Source organism: Salvelinus fontinalis, chromosome 16 (genome assembly GCF_029448725.1).
Source record: "Salvelinus fontinalis isolate EN_2023a chromosome 16, ASM2944872v1, whole genome shotgun sequence".
In the NCBI taxonomy this organism is placed as follows: Eukaryota; Metazoa; Chordata; class Actinopteri; order Salmoniformes; family Salmonidae; genus Salvelinus; species Salvelinus fontinalis.
This window is the reverse complement of record NC_074680.1, coordinates 40,173,165-40,192,431: the sequence shown is the minus strand read 5'-3', so window position 1 is coordinate 40,192,431 and position 19,267 is coordinate 40,173,165. Positions and strand designations below refer to the sequence as shown.

Below are 19,267 nucleotides of genomic sequence, written 5' to 3'. Positions count from 1 at the left end.
CAAATTAATCATAGTGGATAGAATAAGCAAGGATATAGGCAGAGCCAAGCACGAGCTAGTGAGATCCTATTGGCTCGTTTTAGCATTTATTTGCACATTTTCGTTAGGGAACACCTAGCCCTTGCGCTCCTTCCAAACAACACCTTTTTTTTTTTTACTTTGGAAAATGGGTAAAGTCTACAAAACACAGTCCACTCTGTTTGTTACAGATAATAGTTTTGGAAACAGAAAACTGTTTCCTGTTTCCAAATGTTCCATCAATGAGCAAAGTAGCAGAATGTTGGACAAAATACATCTCGCTCCTTATTTTCCCTCTACCGGCCACTGGTTTTCTCCTCATTACCATATTTGGTAGTTAGTGGAAACGCCAACCGGATGCTTCACATTTATACATCCGGTGAAATATCTGGCTCATTGTTCAACGGGTGTAAAGCCACAGAACAATCTCCGTCTCGCGATAGTCTGAACGAAGGCGAGAGAAGGGTAGTTACCACAGCCACAAAGTCGTAAACGCCCGCATACGCGACCAATCCGATGAGGGAGTGTGATGGCGGTGATTATACACTAGATTACGGTAAATTGCCGTTTATGCCGCCCATTGTAACTCGATTGTGGGCGTGCTGGCAGCCTTTCGATCGTGCGTCAAGAATTCAGCATAGCAAGTTTGTATGAAGGTCTGGTTATTAAATTGATACATAGTTCAATAGTAATATCCTCTAAAACGCTCAGATGACACACTTTGCTGCCCTGTTTCCAATTGTCCACATGGCTGGGAGAATCTATTCAAGTAAGTAAAAAACGATGTGTTATTAGCTAACTAGCTACAGGGCAGACTAACTCAAATGAGCTTACCAGCTATCTAGCCAACTTCACATACTGTATAGATAGCTAAGGGAATGAAATATCACCATCTAACGTTACCTAACACCGAGGTAAAGACAGTTTCAAGTTCGATATTCGACGGATATTCGCGCTTTCAAACCTCAATAGCTTTCAAACCACTTGATACACAGACTCCAAATAAGTGTCATGATGTTGGAAAAAATGCCCACAACATTGCACAGGTCTTATTTTCACGATTTAGACATGAATTTGCGTTCCAAAGCTAATAAACATGTGGAAATGTGAGCAGCGTTTTGTATTCCTATTTGAATTAGTTAGGGAGTGTGAACAAAGTACAAACTATTTTTACATTCAAATTTCAATAGCTCCTTGGTCATGCGACATACTTACTTCAAACAAGGTTCAGAATGTCCACTGACTATTCTATATTGCACACCCTTTAGTTTGTCCATTTTCTTCTCACACGTTTTTACATGAATTTTTCAAATTGTAAAATTTCAATAGCTCTTTGGTCATGTGACCTAATGTCTGCTGACTACCCTTCTATATTGCACACTCTTGTGTACTGTAAAATCATGCGGTGTAACGTACATTTTTCCTAGTTTCAAATTTGCAATAGCTCCTTGGCCATGTCAATTACACACCTAAGAAGCATGCAGTAGATATACACCCATATTGCATAACCTCTAGTTAATTATCTTCTATATTGTTGTACATTATTATTAGTTTGACAATTAGGGGGTTCAGTCCAGTGTTTACCCTTTTCTTTAATATTTATCTACAATAATTGGTAGTTAAGTACTTAATTTCCCTGTTTTTTATTTTTCCACAGTACAATAGGAGACAGACAGATATCTCCTTTCGTCGTTAATATCAATCATAAAGGAAAAGGGCAAAGTACGAGAGTCATGCTATTACTTGTCCAAAGCAGGGATGGAGCGTGAGCTAGTGAGGTAGGCTGCAGTGGGTTTGTTGGTCAATACATATACTGAACATGTAACCACAGTAGTGCCCAGCAAATAAAAATATAATATTGACAAATTAAACAAATTGTAGACCTTTAATCTTTTCCAACATGTCAAGACACTTAATTTAAATCAATTATGAAACATTTCACAGTGTTAACTTTCTCTTTATCCCTGGTTGATGTACCTGTCAGAGCCTCTTCAGTGTGGATGGGGTATAGCATACATTTTCAAAAACAAAGACTGCACTTCCAGTGTGTGTTCTTTACTCTGTTGAACTCTTTTGTCTTCATTCTTAGGCACAGCACATGGAACCACCGTTGGCATGCAAAACATTCAAACGAAACAAAGCGTAACACGTTATAAATAATATCAAATATCAATGCAGTATGACGAATTAGCCATCCATTGTGTTATATCATAAATTGTCAAATGAATACACAAGACAAATTTGTATGCTGTTTTCCTTATCAATATAATCTAGTAGTAATTTATTAGAGGTAATTTCCTTTATGCCCCATTCTACACACAGCCTAAATTATAAGCACTGAACCATTTACAGGACAATAAAAGTAGCATATAGGATCCAACCCTATCACTGAGTGAATAAATGTACTGTCGTGGGCAAAAGTTTTGAGAATGACACATATAAAGTTTCACAAAGTCTGCTGCCTCAGTTTGTATGATGGCAATTTTCATATACTCCAGAATGTTATGAAGGGTGATCAGATGAATTGCAAAGTCCCTCTTTGCCATGCAAATGAACTGAATCCCCCAAAAACATTTCCACTGCATTTCAGCCCTGCCACAAAAGGACCAGCTGACATCATGTCAGTGATTCTCTTGTTAACACAGGTGTGAGTGTTGACGAAGACAAGGCTGGAGATCACTCTGTCATGCTGATTGAGTTCGAATAACAGACTGGAAGCTTCAAAATGAGGGTGGTGCTTGGAATCATTGTTCTTCCTCTATCAATCATGGTTACCTGCAAGGAAACAGGTGCCATCATCATTGCTTTGCACAAAAAGGGCTTCACAGGCAAGGATATTGCTGCCAGTAAGATTGCACCTAAATCAACCATTTATTCAATCATCAAGAACTTCAAGGAGAGCGGTTCAATTGTTGTGAAGAAGGCTTCAGGGCGCCCAAGAAAGTCCAGCAAGCGCCAGGACCAAAAGGTTAGAGCTGCCATTTAAGGAGCGGGCCACTAAGAAGAAATCGCCCCTCTGACAAACCATCAAACAGCCAAAGCGTCAATAAAGGAGAAAGATCTGTCACACCCTGATCTTTTTTCACCTGTCTTTGTGCTTGTCTTCACTCCACCCTGATCTGTTTCACCTGTCTGTGTGCTTGTCTCCACCCCCCTCAAGGTGTCATCCATCTTCCCTATTATCCCCAGTGTATTTATACATGTGTTCTCTCTGTCTGTTCCCAGTTTGTCTTGGCTTGTCAAGCCTACCAGTGTGTTTTTCCGTGCTCCTGTTTTTCCTAGTCTCTGTTTTCTAGCCTTCCTGGTTCTGACCTGTTCTGCCTGCCCTGACACTGAGCCCGCCTGCCTTCCCATTCTGCCTGCCTTAACCTCGAGCCTGCCTGCCCCCCTGTACCTTTCGGACTCTGACCTGGTTAATGTATTTGGCGCATGTGACAAATAGAATTTCATCAAATCTAAATCAAACTTTATCTCTCCTCAACCTGCCTATTGCCTGCCCCTTGTATTCTAATACATATCAGAGATTCAAACCATCTGCCTCCTGTGTCTGCATCTGGGTCTCGCCATGTGACGTTATAAGATCTAAACCTACTATACCGGCTCTGACGCTCGTCGGATGTGGCAGGGCTTGCAAACTATCACGGATTGCGAAGGGACACCCATTCAGGACCACGGCCCCATACCGGATCAGATGACCAGAGAGAAGGGTCAGGCCCAGGCTATCCACATCAACAGCCAGAGCAGGAAGCCCATCTCAATGAGTCAGACCAGTGAACAAATCCCCAGCCACCACATCCAGGGCCTTCCAGATACAGGCTGGTACTGTACTGCCTCTTACCTCTACACCACCAGGCTAGCCCAGCCATATAATGTTTAGGCCCAGCACAACTGACTGAATGGGCGAGAACTGTCTCCTACCTCTACTGGTGTAAAGTTAGGACACTAGTATAGCCCAGCCCTGATACGTGGCCGAAGTAGACGCCGCAAAGCATAGGAGTCAACAGGCATGTATCAGGGCTAGCCCAGCCATATAATGTTTAGGCCCAGCACAACTGACTGAAGGACCAACAGAACTGACTGAATGGGCGAGAACTGTCTCCTACCTCTACTGGTGTAAAGTTAGGACACTAGTATAGCCCAGCCCTGATACGTGGCCGAAGTAGACGCCGCAAAGCATAGGAGTCAACAGGCATGTATCAGGGCTAGCCCAGTCTGACTAAATACTTTTTTGCCCCACTGTAGCTGACTTTGCCTTAGTTCAAATTCAGGTTGGCAGGACAATGAATGTAAAAGGCATTTCTCACAATGGTTGTACATTTTATTAAGTTATGCAGTAATACCAGGATGTTGATGTTAAAATGTCACTATCCGAGCTAGAGAAAATATGATCCCAACTAGAAGGTTATTCTGTGCAACACTGACATCTTCTGGCTCACATGATGTAAATGAATAAAAGCTCAAAATAGTTAAATCAAATAAAAATGTATTTTATTGATCATATACAAATGGATAGTAGATGTTATTGCAAGTGTAGCGAAATGTTTATGCTTCTAAATCTGACCGTGCAGCAGTATCTAACAGGTCATATCTAACAAATTCCACAACAAAATCTAATACACACAATCTAGTAAAGGAATGGGATGAGAATATATAAGTATAAAATAGATTGATGAGCAGTGACAGAGCGGCTAAGATGCAATAGATAGTAAAGAATAGATAGTGAAGGATACAGTATATACATATGAGATGAGTAATGCGAGATATGTAAATATTCTTCAAGTGGCATTATTAAAGTGGCCAATGATATCTCTGTGCTAGTGGTGGCTGTATAACAATCTCATGGCCTTGAGATAGAAGCTGTTTTTTTTTATCTCTCTGTACCAGCTTTGATGCACTTGTACTGACCTCGCCGGGGTGAACAGGTAGTGGAGGTGGATATTGTCATTGATTATATTTTTTTGCCTTCCTGTGACATCGGGGTTGTAGGTGTCCTGGAGGGCAGGTAGGTTGCCCCCGGTGATGCGTTGTGCAGACCGCACCACCCTCTGGAGAGTTGCAGTACCAGGCGGTGATTCAGCCCGATAGGATGCTCTCAAATGTGAACCTGTAAAAGTTAGTGAGGGTTTTTGGTGACAAGCCACTTTTTTTCAGTCTCCTGAGGTTGGAGAAGCCCTGTTGCGCCTTCTTCACCACACTGTGTGCATGGACCATTTCAGTTATTTAGAAGATAAAAGGTATTCACGTCTCTAGTCATGTCATCCAATAATATATTCCATGATCTAATAAAAGCATTGTTCAGCTTTGTTTTTTTTGTTTTTTTTTAACTCTGTCATATATATATTATATATATACCACCTAATACCATCCAATAATATATTCTGGGGTCTAATAAATGCATTGTTCAGCTTTGTTTTTTTTGTTTTTTTTTTAACTCTGTCATATATATTATATATATATAACACCTAATACAATTCAAACTCAATACCTCTTACACCAGCGAACATGAATGAGAATAATAGTATAATAGCGGGATTTTTTCAGTCGAGGGGCGTGGTTTGATCTACTGTCCTGCGGTGTCATCCAAAACGCTGCAGCTTCCAGGTTGTTGATACATTTTCCGCACATTAAGTAGTAAGTAGCCTACTACTTAGTGCGAACGTTGAAAATCATCATCTTAACTATTTCATAAAAATGTTGGGCACTATACCAGGAGTGGGGTTCGAACCCACGCGGACGTATGTCCATTGGATCTTAAGTCCAACGCCTTAACCACTCGGCCATCCTGGTTGGCGTAAAGTAGTGTCAACATAACACGTTATATATATTATATTGCAAAATGGTTTTGTTTTGTTTTGTTTTATGTTCTGTTACTCGCAACAATGTGACAATCCGTCATAACAACAACAATCGACGCTATCACATGTCTACGCTGCCGCTACCACTGTGATCATCAAAGCTACTCTGACAGTCCATTATTGTAACAATGTTGCAAGTCAACTGTCAATTTGATTGACCATAAGGGTAGCTTATTTTGTAGCCCGACATTTATGTTGACAAAAATGATTGACAGTCGCAGCAAATAAAACGTTTGACAATGTGTTCTATCAAACTAATACAGACAATTATACAGCCACTTGAATGATGCAGTTTGTCTTATTTTCCCTTGATCTAAAGTCAACATATAGGAAATGACTTGATTGGTGAGAACTATGTGACTAGCCTACCAAGGAGGTAGGTGGTCTACCATGTGGCCTAGCCCTAGCCTATTTAAACGGGGTTCTACACAGAGTATGTCTATCCAAAAAACACAGGTTTCAGCAGCATTGTATGTATTGCTTCAGTTCACGTTCTAAAACATCAGGCACACATTGCATTATTGAATTTAGTGCTATATATTATATACTGTAGCCCCTATACTGATATACTGTACCCACAGACTAGTGTAATTATTACTATATAGTTTACACATACCTTGTACGTCTACACAGGGCCATTGCATATCTATGGGGAAGGGGCAGTGGTTGATTTGGGTGATTGTCACAGAGATAGGCCTGCCCCACTTGCTGGTGGGGTTATGGAACACAGATGTTAAACATTGTCACTGCGATCTGCGGAGGATTCTATTACTCCGTTTTTAACTCATTCTGGACACCGTAAAAATAGCAATGGCCTCTTGGATAATATACAGAGCCTTCAGAAAGTATCATATCCCTTGACTTATTTCTTTTTTTTATCCCACCCCTCTACACACAATATACTGAAAACATGTTTGTAGAAATGTTTGCTAATTTATTGAAAATGAAATATCTAATTTACATAAGTATTTACATACCTTTGCTGACACTCAAAATTGAGATGTCACTACAACTTGATTGGAATCCACCTGTGGCCATTTGGACATGTTTTTAGAAAGAAACACACCTGTCTATATATGGTCCTACAGTTGACAGTGCATGTCAGAGCAGAAACTATATCATGAAGTCCAAGGAACCCTCTGTAGATCTCTGAGATAGAATTGTGATGAAGCATATATCTGGGGGAGGGTAGAAAACAATTTATTGTGTTGAAAGTTTCCAAGAGCACATTGGTCTCCATCACTGGTAAATTGAGACAATAGGGAACTACCCAGATTCTACCATAGCTGGCCGTCCGATCAAACTGGGCAAGAAGGCCACATGAGAAAAGCACCTGGAGTTTTCAAAAAGTCACATGAAAGACAGATCTTAAGGATAAATATTGTGGTCTGATGAGACAAACATTGTACTCTTTGCCCTGAATTCAAAGCACTATGTCTGGAGAAAACCAGGCACAGCTCATCACCCATCTAACACCACCCCTACTGTGAAGCATGGTGGTGGCAGCATCATGCTATGGGAATACCTTTCAGCAGCAGGGACTGGGAGACTGGTAAGGATAGAGGGAACAATGAATAGACCCAAATACAAATCCTTGATGAGAACCTGCTTCTGAGTGCAAACGACCTTAGACTGGTGAAAAGATTTACATTCCAACAGGACAATAACCCTAAGCACACAGCCAAAGCAATGCTGGAATGGCATCAGATCAAGAATGTGAGTCCTTGAGTGGCCCAGCCAAAACCCAGACTTGAATCCCATTAAACATCTTTGGAACGACTTGCTGGTCACCACGGGATTTTGGCAGTGATGCCCTTTATCTACTTCCCCATAGTCAGATGAACTTGTGCAGACCATTTATGTCTGTGTCCAGTATGAAGGAAGTTTGTAGTTTTGCAAGCCAACGCTAACTAGCATTAACGCAGTGAGTAAGTCTATGGGTATCTGCTAGCATGCTAGGAAGAAAATCCTCAAATCCAGATGTGCAAGACAACTCAAAGCTGTAATCGCTGTCAAAAGGTGCTTCTACAAAGTATTGACTCAAGGGTGTGAATACTTATGTTAGAGATATTTCTGCATTCTATTTAATACATTTTCACAAATTTCTAAAAACATGTTCTGACTTTGTCATAATGGGGCAGTGTGTGGATGAGAAAATATAAATGTAATTTTGAATTCAGGCTGTAACAACAAAATGTGAAATAAGTCAAGGAGTATGAATACTTTCTGAAGGCACTGTTCAGGACAATATAATACATTAAGAGGCATATTCTTGTTTCCTCATTGTAAAATACAGTTGAGTCATTGAGGTTGCAGTCAGTTGTCTCAAATTCTAAGAAAGGAACTGAAATGTAACAATAAAACAAACGTAAGGGCCATTATACAGCATTTATTATTTATTTAAAAATGAAAAATATCCTCTCATAAAACATAAATAACTTGTAAAATCCAACATTCGATACAGTTGAAAGTTATAGGACATCTAAGTGGGAGCAACAAGCATTGGAACTGCACTCTATTTTAACTGAAAGCCTGTAGCGTCATATAGCTTTTTCCAACAGAGACATTGAACACCCCATCACACTATTCATTTGCATGTCAGCGTCTGCGGTTTGACATCAAGATACTGGGTCTTTTCTCCTAACACCAGCTAGGCAAAGGCGTTAATATAAACTGTGTCTTCTACAGTGAGAGGAAGCAAAGGCTGCATGACATACAAAATGTCACATTCAAACTGTATAAATATATATTTTTTTAAATACACACTGAGTACATAAAACATTAGGAACAATAGCCTAATATTTAGTTGCACCCCTTTTGCCCGAAGAACAGCCTTCAAGTCAATCAGGGCATGGACTCTACAAGGTGTCGAAAGCATTCCACAGGGATGCTGGCCCATGTTGACTCCAATGCTGCCCACAGTTGTGTCAAGTTGGCTGGAAAGGGTTCATGTCCTTTGGGTGGTTGACCATTGTTGATACACGTGTGAAAAACCCAGCAGCGTTGCAGTTCTTGGCACACAAACCGGTGCACCTGGCACCTACTACCATACCCTGTTCAAAGGCACTTAAATCTTCTCTTGCCCATTCACCCTCTGCATGGCACACATACACAATCCATGTCTCAATTGTCTCAAGGCTTCTTTAACCTGTCTCTTCCCATTCATCTACACTGATTGAAGTGGATAACAAGTGACATCAATAATCTTTTGTACAATCAGTGTATGAAACAAATATACTGTACATCTGAAAATCTTCAGCATCAAGTACATATGTGTGCGGTTGTGTAAACAAGTACATTTTCATGGCCATGAAAACACTTGATAGGAAAAGGCAGCCTACACTTAGGGGGGGAAAAAAGGTGCCACCTTGAACCCAAAAGCGTTCTTCGGCTGTACCCATTGGAGAACCCTTTGAAGAAACTTTTTTCTAAGAGTGACTTGAAATACAACACTGATGTCTCCGTCAGTCTCACTTGTTGCAGCAAGGGAAACAACAACAGAACATTCTCCTACAGAGGCTCTTCTTCTTGTACGTCACACACCTCTTGATCTGAACCTGGGCCTTGCCCACAAAGTCTGTAGTGGCAGCCACGTTGGCCTCTATGTTGTCCACCATGGCCCCCTGTTCCTCCACCAGCAGAGCCATCTGAAAGAACAGCTCATGGATGTCCTTGATTCGACTCTCCAGCTCCAACAGTTCCTTGTGCCGCTTCTCGATCTCTGTGAGAGCCGAGCGTGCCGTCCGCCCGTCCGTCAGGAGGTTGTCAGAGAACACATTCCACTTCCCCGTCTCGACCATCTCCTCGATCTGTTCGCCGGTCACCTCCTTGCCCATGATCTCTGCCTGGCGCTGGATCCGGGTCTTGCAGTTCTCCCTCTGGCTCATCTCTGCTTGGTTGTACTCAGACATGGCCTCGTGGAAGGCCCCGGTGAGAGAAACATACTGAGAACGAACCATGCGGACCAGGGCAGAATTGGCCCCGTCCTCTTCTTCCAGCTGTTTGTGCTGCATGCCGATCTTCTCCAGACGTCTGTAGATGCCCTCCCCCCGGGTCTTGATGCCCCTGGCCAGGGTGTTGGAGTCTCGTTTGATGGAGCTGATCCGCCGGACAGAGGTGAGGAATCGGCTGTTTTGCTTGCCCAGACGCTTCACTTCCATCCGGAGCAGAGCAATCTCCTTCCTCATGGACTGGGCTTCTGTGAAGATGCTGTCCATCCGATCTTCGCTTTCAAACACCACTGACTGCTGCTCCAGCTCTCCCTCATCGTCGCTGCCCTGACCCCTTTCATCCGTGTCTGGAGGAGTGGGGGCCACCCCCTGCAGGTCAACTAGTCTGTCTCTCATACTACCTGGAATGGGAGGAAAAGGTTTGAGGTTTACTGCATGTTCAGTAGGTCATCTCCAAATCACCATCCTATTTATATTGTTGTGCAAAATCCTACACAAGAAATAAAGTTAATTCTTCATGGTTATACAAGAAACTTAAGAAAAGTTGATATTTTGTTTCCTCAAAAAGCTAGCTACATAAACTGTAAGTGTAGTATATTTCTGATTTAAAACAGAGAAAACAAGGACGCAATTAACACCATTCTACAAGAGGAAATGAAGTGGCACTTATTGAGGATCTCATCCCTAAACCAATAGAACACTGTGAACATACACTAGGCGGTGGTGACTTCCTAGTACACACAGACATATACATCAGTTAGTATTATATTACAGGCCAATGACTCACAGGATATCTATAACAAAAAAAAATACGATTTTCACAACAATTTGATCACTGAAAGACATGGATGAGCAAACGTGTGGCGTTTCTTTACCTCCCTTTAACCCTTTACAGGCATTTAATTATAGGCGTAGGTTATTACTAATCAGTTCTCTATAAAATAGTTCAAGTTGCTACATGTGTTTTACTGTTACAGTACAACAGAGAATGCAAAATTACTGTCAGCAGTTTCTTTAAAATGTAAAATTTGTTTGTGCTTAAACAGAACAACATAGCAAAATTGTCTGGCCAAAGCACATGTGAAGGTAACCTAGACACGAATATTGGCGACATTATTTATTGCAACAGAGAGCAACACATTACATTTATGGAATAATTAACATTCAAATTAAATAAAGCTGCCCACAACTTCACTTGCTCACAACAACCCAAACTCAACTCGCTGAGCAAAGCGCATCTCATCACAAACGTTCGTACTTCTATGATAACATAACAACAGGACTGAATCATCTTAAAACTTAATCAGAAAAAAACGTTACCTGATATCTCCTCCGTAGACTTCCCTATAAGAACAAAAGCATTCAAACTGAACAGAAAAAATGCTCGGAGAATCATTTCCCCTTTATGTTGTCATCTAGCTGCGTCTGCCAGGAACCAGCCCACTACCTAATTTATGGGGTATATTCATTAGGGCAAACTGTAGAAAACCGTGGCAAAACGTTTCTTATTGGACATATTCAGGTAGCTGCCTCCCCGTTTGGTTCCGTTTGATTCCTAGTAAATGCATCCCTGTGAGGGAGTTCCCCACCGCTGCTTATTCATGGCAACAGTAGCAGGTGTAACAAGCAGAAGAACATGATCACGTTTTCATATTGAAAACTCTCTGAACATTATTGACATTAGTCACTTCATCTTGTGGTTGTTTTATGTCACCGGAAACAGCTTGTTGTTTTTGTACTTTATACGATATGAAGGTAGGCCTACTATTCCTACGCACCACGTGTGATTTCCAAAGCCAGTCACTGAATTATTTCTGTTTGTTTCTAATAAATGCTTGTTCTATGGGTAGATATCTTGAGACAGATCATGAGTTGATATTTGATGCTTTGGAATGGTTGAGCATGTTGTTTATGTGTACCTGGCCTTATTTGTAGACCTATAGTACCTCCCAGTCCCATTGCAGACAGTGCAAAGCTGTTTTTGTGTTCTTTCTTAAATAAATGTATAATTTACGTTCAAATCAAGATACTCAATGTATCACATACACAATGTATCAGATATACAATCATTTGTAACATGGAAAGCAGCCACAGAACAGGTTATTTATGGGATTGTTCTTGTTATGTCTCTTGGCTTTGTCCATTTGAACCCTGACATCCTCGATATTTGCCTCTGTCTTTTGTACGTTGGTCTCCATGTTGCTGAGCACCGCTCCCTGTTCCTCTGTCAGAATAGGCACATTCAGAAAAAACTCCTAAACCCCCTGTTTCCAGGTCCAGCAGCTCTTTGTGTCTACTAGTGATCTGCGTCAGCGCCGACTGGGCCGTCTTCCCATCAGCCAGGGCATTGAAGATAGTCAATATTCATCCGTCTCTGGATCAGTCTCTTACAGTTCTCCCTGCGCACCAGCTCCGTCTCGTTGTAGCTGCACATCACCTCCCTGAAGGTGTTGCTCAGGTTGGTGTACTGTTTCTGGGCAATGTATACCACGTGGTCAGTGCTACCTCGCTGAACCTCCAGCTCCCTGTTCATCCTGTGTAGCCTCTAAGAAGGCCTCTCCTCTGGCCTTGATGTCTGCTGCGATGCCGTTGGCGTCCCGGATCACATCACTGGTGTCGTCCGACAATGTGTTGTTCAAAACGTGGTAGTTCTGGTCCGGGAGCTGGGCACGGTTGTCCTGGATCTGTTGGATCTCCTGTCAGACATGCTGGGTCTCCAGGAGCATGCTTTTCAGTTCGTGGTCAGGGATCGCTGCTGCCTGGTCGCTGCCCGTTTGGGCAGACAGGTTGTCCAGGTCCACAGTGCTGAAGGTCTCATTGGTATAGCATCCTACTCCAGGCTCATCTAACGCATCCTGCAGTTTCAGAATATGTCCTTCATCTGGAGAGAGAGAAATAGAGAGTGAGGTGGGAGACAGGGGGGAGACAGAGGGGGGGAGAGAGTGAGGTGGGAGACAGAGGGAGGGAGTGAGGTGGGAGACAGAGGGAGGGAGTGAGGTGGAAGACAGAGGGAGGGAGTGAGGTGGGAGACAGAGGGAGGGAGTGAGGTGGGAGACAGAGGGAGGGAGTGAGGTGGGAGACAGAGGGAGGGAGTGAGGTGGGAGACAGAGGGAGGGAGTGAGGGGGGAGACAGGGGGAGAGAGAGAGAGAGTGAAGTGGGAGACAGAGGGAGTGAGAGAGATGTGGGAGACAATGAGAGAGGAGTAAGTGAGGTGGGAGACAGAAAAAGAGAGTGAAGTGGGAGACGTAGAAATAGAGAGTGAGGTGGGAGACGGGGAGAGAGAGGAGTTAGTGAGGTGGGAGACGGGGCGAAATAGAGTGAGGTGAGAGAGAGAGAGAGAAATAGAGAGTGAGGTGGGAGATGGGGAGAGAGAGAGAGGAGTTAGTGAGATGGGAGACAAAGAGATAGAGAGTGAGATGGGAGACGGGGAGAGAGAGAGAGAGGTGGGAGACGGGGAGAGAGGGAGAGTGAGGTGGGAGACGGGGAGAGAGAGAGACTGGGAGAGAGACAGAGAGAGAAACAGTAGACATTTTTTGCCAATTTTAACCGCACACAGACATATGTTCCTCACTCGTACCCAAAACTCCTTTAAAACATTCTGGGGCCTCACACAGAACTTCCTCCATTGGGTTCATGACAAGAGACGCATGGCACCCTGAGAATTGGCTTAGGAGACATAATTTTCTGTTTAATGTTCAGGGTTTTATTTTTAAAATCTTGTTTAGTGTTCTGGGGCCGCATGTCTTGTTCTGGGCTGTATTTATAATGCGTCTGGCGCAAATACAACCCCCCCCAGACATTCCTACTTCATAGGCAACAACCCTAAGGGCAATAAAATAGGGTGGGTGTTGGGTCACCCTCTTTTAAATTTTCAACCCCCCCCCCCCCCCCAGTTCAACCAGGTCCCTACACATCAATCATCATGACAGCTTCAAAGGAATAGATACAATATAGATATAAAAATAACACACCCTCTAACACGTGACAACAGGAACAGGATGTCCTGGCCGGATGCCCATATTTGGGCATGTACGCGTCATCCGGACATAGGGTCATAAATCAAAATTTTGACCCGTGCCGTCTACTTAATTCTCACTTCCCCCTTCTAGGATGGAGAAGTTGTCATCATTAAAGTATGGGGATTCTATTTGGGGGATCTAGGTAGCACACATGAGGACATTTTTCTCTGTTGAGATAATTTCCTTATACATTTCTAGCCAGATGTAACATGTTCCTGTTTTGACTAATTTAATAGAGTGGGTTAGGTCTGCTCTATACCAAATTAGCATATCCCCTGAGTCTCTTCCCTGTTTCACACATGGTAGTTTGGTGGACGGGACTACCAGCTCTCTGTAACCTAGAGGGCAACCAGTGGGTCCGTCTCCTTTATACAATGTTTCTTGTAGGATGACAATGTCTCTATTTCCAATTTATCCGAGGAAGTTCCTGCTCTTTAGGCCAAAGGCAGATGACCTCACCAAACAAGTTTGTACTAAATGCAAAGATGTGATCATCACGAGAATTTTCAAAAGCGTACTTGAGCTTGTCTTACTTACTACAGGCAAAACTGTTGCTTTAATGGAATGAAAGTGATTTCCAACATTGCAAATTAACCACAAAATGAACACATTTTTATACTCTTTAACACACACTTAGTTCTTTAACACACTTAGCTTTTTTACACACTTAGCTCTTTAACACACTTAGTTCTTAAACACACTTAGTTCTTTAACACATTATGAGCATGCAAATTACTATAAACAAGACGTGAGAAGTTATTTGTCAAAGATTATTATCACATACCTTTTCACACAGTAGCCTAATATATAGAGGAATGAAAGGGATCAAGTGATCATTGAATGAAAGCAATGATTGCGCTCATGTAACTCTAGGACTCAACATTTTACCTGTTTTGAATAGTCAAAATAATATTCCAAATCAACATATTTCAATCAGAATGAGTTCAGTTTGGTTATCTTTTCAATATGATGAAGGATGGTGGCCAAACATGTTTGGTTGCTTTCCTCCTCTTTTACTGTAAACTGTCCTCAAGAATGCATAATAATCTATCTGCCAACACAGCTAACGTCACTGTGTGAAATATGTCCCGTGATGAAAGTGGAAGAAACAGGTGAGTTATTCTGATTGGCCAGGTTAAATTCTATTCTATACTCAACATTCCAGTCATGTCACTGTCTCACATCACATGGTTCCATGGAATGAGAGTGGGTTTCAGGCCAAGCCTACATGCTATCTGAAAGCTATTGTTTTGAAAGACGTCTATTACATTATGTTTAGTGCCTTTTGTACTTTTCACTGTTAACCTCCGACCTTTTAGATTGATTCCAGTCTGCCCGTGTCACCCTGATTTCAACCAGCTCTTAATAAACAAATGATTTGTGTCCAAAACACTACTTTATATACCTGTTCCAGTGGATCCCCTTCCTCAGGTCAAGAGCACTAATAAGTCTTGCTGTAATACCACTGTGACAGCTTTCATACTGTTTTCACTCGTGTTGTTATATGTGTTGTGGCAGGTAGACTTCATAGGGATGATTACCAAAACAACTAAGTCCTACTAAGAATCATGAGACAGAGTGAGTCATTACTTTATGGATTACTGTATGGGACATTATAGGTTATCCTAGAGCACAGGAGGTTAGTGGCACCTTAATTGGGAAGAACGGGCTCGTGGAATGGTATCAAATAGATCAAACACATGGTTTCCATGGTTTTCAGGTGTTTGATGCCATTCCATTTGCTCCGTTCCGGCCATTATTATGAGCCTCTCACCCCAGCCTCCTGTGTTCTAGAGGTTGGATAGTTTAAGTCCAAGTAGCTTTAATCTTGGTGAAGGCTCATCATCAGTAGCATTACACCATCTGAACTATCTTTGTGTGCTGTGTGTTTGAAATGGGATACACACCTTAAAGTGAGAGGAGAAATAAAGGGTCTGTAGGAGTAGTCATATATAACGCAAGAGAGAAAAAAACATCACAGACTCAGGTAAAACTTGTTTTAATTTACATTGTAATATGCAGTATTTGGAAGAGAATTATTCTTCATTATGAAAACTGATCAACTGATACTAACGCTAATATTCTCTATTGCAAATATCAACACTAATTAAGACACATTTATGTGCTTGCTCGAGACTGATTTCCCTGTTAACTAAACTCATTCAGACTTGATGGGAGAGATGATAAGTGGAGCTGAGTTATCACCAGAAGGATCATAGGCTGTAGAGAAGAGTGGATAGTCTCTCAGTGAAAGAGTAGATATGGGACCTCACCCTCCTCATAATCCACAACACCCCCACTCTCTGGGGCTTCTCTCTCAGGAAGAGGGGGACTCCAGACTCTGTGCGAGCTCCATAGTTATTTCCTTCCGACAGCCCCACAGTCAAGTATCCATTTACAGGGCTCAGTGGATTATCTCCCTTCCTGTTGATGGACTCTCTAGCCACTTCTAAAGCCCCAAAAGTCTCCCCTTTCACCTGAGAAACTTCCCGAGGATAACCCCTCCTTTCCTAACATAAAATGATTATAATTACACCTCTCTAGGTTAGCAGGTAGATTCTGCCATATATCAACACCCAGACTTGTTTCCTGTCCTCAGACAGGTCGAGAATTGGATTATCTGTATCAGGGTCCAGAGTCACATCCATTGCACACTGCTGCATCCCCTTCCACTTGATTTCAGAAAACTTCTCCATCTCTTTATTCAGTGTCTCCTCCAGCTCTCCTTACAGCTCTCCTTACAGCCCCCGCATCCAGACCTGTGTAAAAAATTATCTCAGACCAGTTCTTGGTAGGTGGAACAGTGTTACAGAGGGATGGAGAGCTCTGGAGGTGCTGGTGGTCCTCAATATCTGAGAGCTGCTCCAGCTCAGTGCTTCTTCTCTGTAACTCAGTGATTTCATGCTCCAGCTCTTCAATGAGCCCTTCAGCCTGTTTCTCAGCTGCTTTCTGTTTCTCTTCAACCACCTCAATAAGCTCAGCCTGGCTTCTCTCAATGGAACGCACAAGAGCAGTGAAGACCTGCACACAGTCTGCTACCACTCTCTCTGTATGTCTCTTGTTGAGCTCTACTGCCTGTTTGATCTCCTTAAACTTCTTTAGTCTCTCCTGGATCATCTGATGAACTTTACCGTTAGTCTTCCCCATCTGAGCCTTCCTCTCTCCAATCTCTTCCTCTATGGGGACAGTCTTGTGAGTCTTGTGGTCTGTCTCATTGCAGAACTGACACACACACGTCTAGTCTCTCCTACAGAACAGCTCCAGGGGTCTATCATGCTGTTTACACACCCTGTCTTCCAGGTTCTCCACAGGGTCAATCAGCTTGTGTTTCTTGAAAGAAACCACTCTCTGATGAGGCTCCAGGTGAGTCTCTCAGTAAGAGGCCAGACACACAAGACAGGACTTCAAGGCCATGTGCTCCCTCTTAGTACAGACGTCACATGGCACGGCTCCAGGTTTGGAGAGGGTTTGGGTTTGTCCCGGGGTGATAGGTGTGGCTTTAACTGGAGCTAACTTCTTGAGCTGAGCAGCCATTTCAGAAATGAAAGTATTGACAAAGAGATCTGGTCTCTTATCAAAGCTATTTTTACACAGTGGACACTGGCACAGGTCAGTGCTATCCCAGTATCCTCTGATACAGGACTTGCAGTAATTGTGTCCACTTGGGGTGGAGACGGGCTCAGTGAACACATCCAGACAGATAGAGTAGTAGAAGTGATCATCAGACGGGACAATGCTGGAGGAAGCCATTGCTGGGAATAGAACAAAGAAGAAAACATATATCATGGTCCTTGTATCTTAATGAATATGTGTTCATGTATTATTTCAAAATGCTTTTTTATCAAGCTTTAGGTTTCGTAAAAAAGTGATCTCCTTCCAACTTGTTACTCTAGGCCAGGGCTCTCCAACCCTGTTCCTGGAGAGCTACAGTCCTAGCTAACCCAATTCAGTTGATCAACAAGCAAATTATTATTAGAATCATGTGTGTAATCTAGGTGTGTTAGATTTGGGGTGGCGTGAAAACCAGTGCTATTGGTTTTCACTCCAATCCTCCTTTTCCAGCACACCTAGATTACACACATGATTCTAATAATAATTAGCTTGTTGATCAACTGAACAGTGGTGGAAAAGTACTCAATTATCATACTTGAGTAAAAGTGAAAAATAACTTAATAGAAAATCACTCAAGTAAAAGTGAAAGTTACCCTGTAAAATACTACTTGAGTAAAAGTATAAAAGTATCTGGTTTTAAATGTACTTAAGTACAGTGGTCAAAAAAGTACTAAATTGTCATACTTGAGTAAAAGTACAAAGTAAAAGTAAATGCCGTACATCAAATTCCTTATATTAAGCAAACTAGACAGCACTATTTTCATATTATTTTTAATTACGGACAGAAAGGGGCACACTCAAACGCAGACATAATTTACAAACACAGTAGTTGTGTTTTGTGAGTCCACCAGATCAGAGGCAGTAGGGATGACAAGGCTTTATATTGATAGGTGCCATCATTCTGTCCTGCTTGAGGATTCAGAATGTAACCAGTACTTTTAGGTGGCAGGGAAAATGTATGGAGAAAAAAGTACATTGTTTTCTTTAGGAATGTAGTGGAGTAAAAGTAAAAGTTGTCAAAAATATATATAGTAATGTACAGATACCCCCTAAAAATACTTAAGTAGTACTTAAAAGTATTTTTACACTACTGAAACTGATTGGGGTAAGATACAATTGGGGTTGGATTGAACTTGAACATCTACAGGGAAGGTAGCTCTCCAGGAACAGGGTCGGGGAGTCCTGCCAGGTGGACTCACTTCAGCGACTGTTGAATGTTCATTTTCTTCCACTGATCAGAAGAAAAAGTCCAGTGACTTGGAGAGTACAGTTAGGTGCAGCTGTGGGAATAGATTATTTCACGTGCAAAAAACTCGATACTATTTATAACCAAAGATAATTAAAATACATTTTAAACTCGCTGTTAAATAAACTCTGGTTTGAAAACGAGGTTAGAACATTCTAAGTGTCTGGTGTGGATTCCACGTTACTAAACTAACCAGAAAGGAGATAGGAATCCCATGGCAATGAATGGACAAAGTTTGTTCTGTGTTACGTATTCCCTTCTCAAAGTCAGGATATTAGTTGAGAAACCTGTCTATTTTTCTTGAAAGTACATAATGTCACGACTCCAAAGCTATATGATAATACAGAGAACAAGTTAATTATCTCGCAAAATATGTGTAATGTACTTCTTGTTTACGAAATTCATACAAACGTTTTGTTTTTGAGCAAGTGCCCAATTGACTCTCATTCCCTCCTTGTCCCAGAACCGCCCAGAATGCACCTTGCGGCACATTGACGACGCATGGGCAACGTACACAATAGGAGTTAATACAATTCCAACGGGGTTTTCCATCTCCAAATTTTATT

At 42.0% G+C, this 19,267-nt stretch overlaps 1 protein-coding gene, 1 long non-coding RNA gene, 1 other non-coding gene and 2 pseudogenes across 3 annotated transcripts; 1 reads left to right on the top strand and 4 right to left on the bottom strand.

The window, feature by feature from the left end:
• The first annotated feature begins 197 nt into the window (after nucleotides 1-197).
• On the top strand, nucleotides 198-5,322 carry LOC129813183 (uncharacterized). Its single transcript, XR_008753128.1, has 2 exons — nucleotides 198-787; nucleotides 1,676-5,322. It is a non-coding gene; the product is annotated as an uncharacterized LOC129813183 (long non-coding RNA).
• A 400-nt stretch (nucleotides 5,323-5,722) lies between these two features.
• Nucleotides 5,723-5,805, bottom strand: trnal-uaa (transfer RNA leucine (anticodon UAA)). The gene has a single exon. It is a non-coding gene; the product is annotated as a tRNA-Leu (tRNA).
• Nucleotides 5,806-8,126: 2,321 nt separating this feature from the next.
• LOC129813177 (syntaxin-11-like) lies at nucleotides 8,127-11,243 on the bottom strand. The gene is made up of 2 exons (XM_055865443.1): nucleotides 11,144-11,243; nucleotides 8,127-10,224 (listed from the first exon to the last, which is right to left on the bottom strand). Exons 1-2 carry the CDS (start codon nucleotides 11,217-11,219, stop codon nucleotides 9,344-9,346), a joined length of 957 nt encoding a protein of 318 aa, XP_055721418.1. The 5' UTR covers nucleotides 11,220-11,243; the 3' UTR covers nucleotides 8,127-9,343.
• A 646-nt stretch (nucleotides 11,244-11,889) lies between these two features.
• Nucleotides 11,890-13,450, bottom strand: LOC129813382 (syntaxin-11-like; annotated as a pseudogene).
• A 2,551-nt stretch (nucleotides 13,451-16,001) lies between these two features.
• Nucleotides 16,002-17,593, bottom strand: LOC129813381 (E3 ubiquitin-protein ligase TRIM39-like; annotated as a pseudogene).
• Between the last annotated feature and the right edge of the window lie 1,674 nt (nucleotides 17,594-19,267).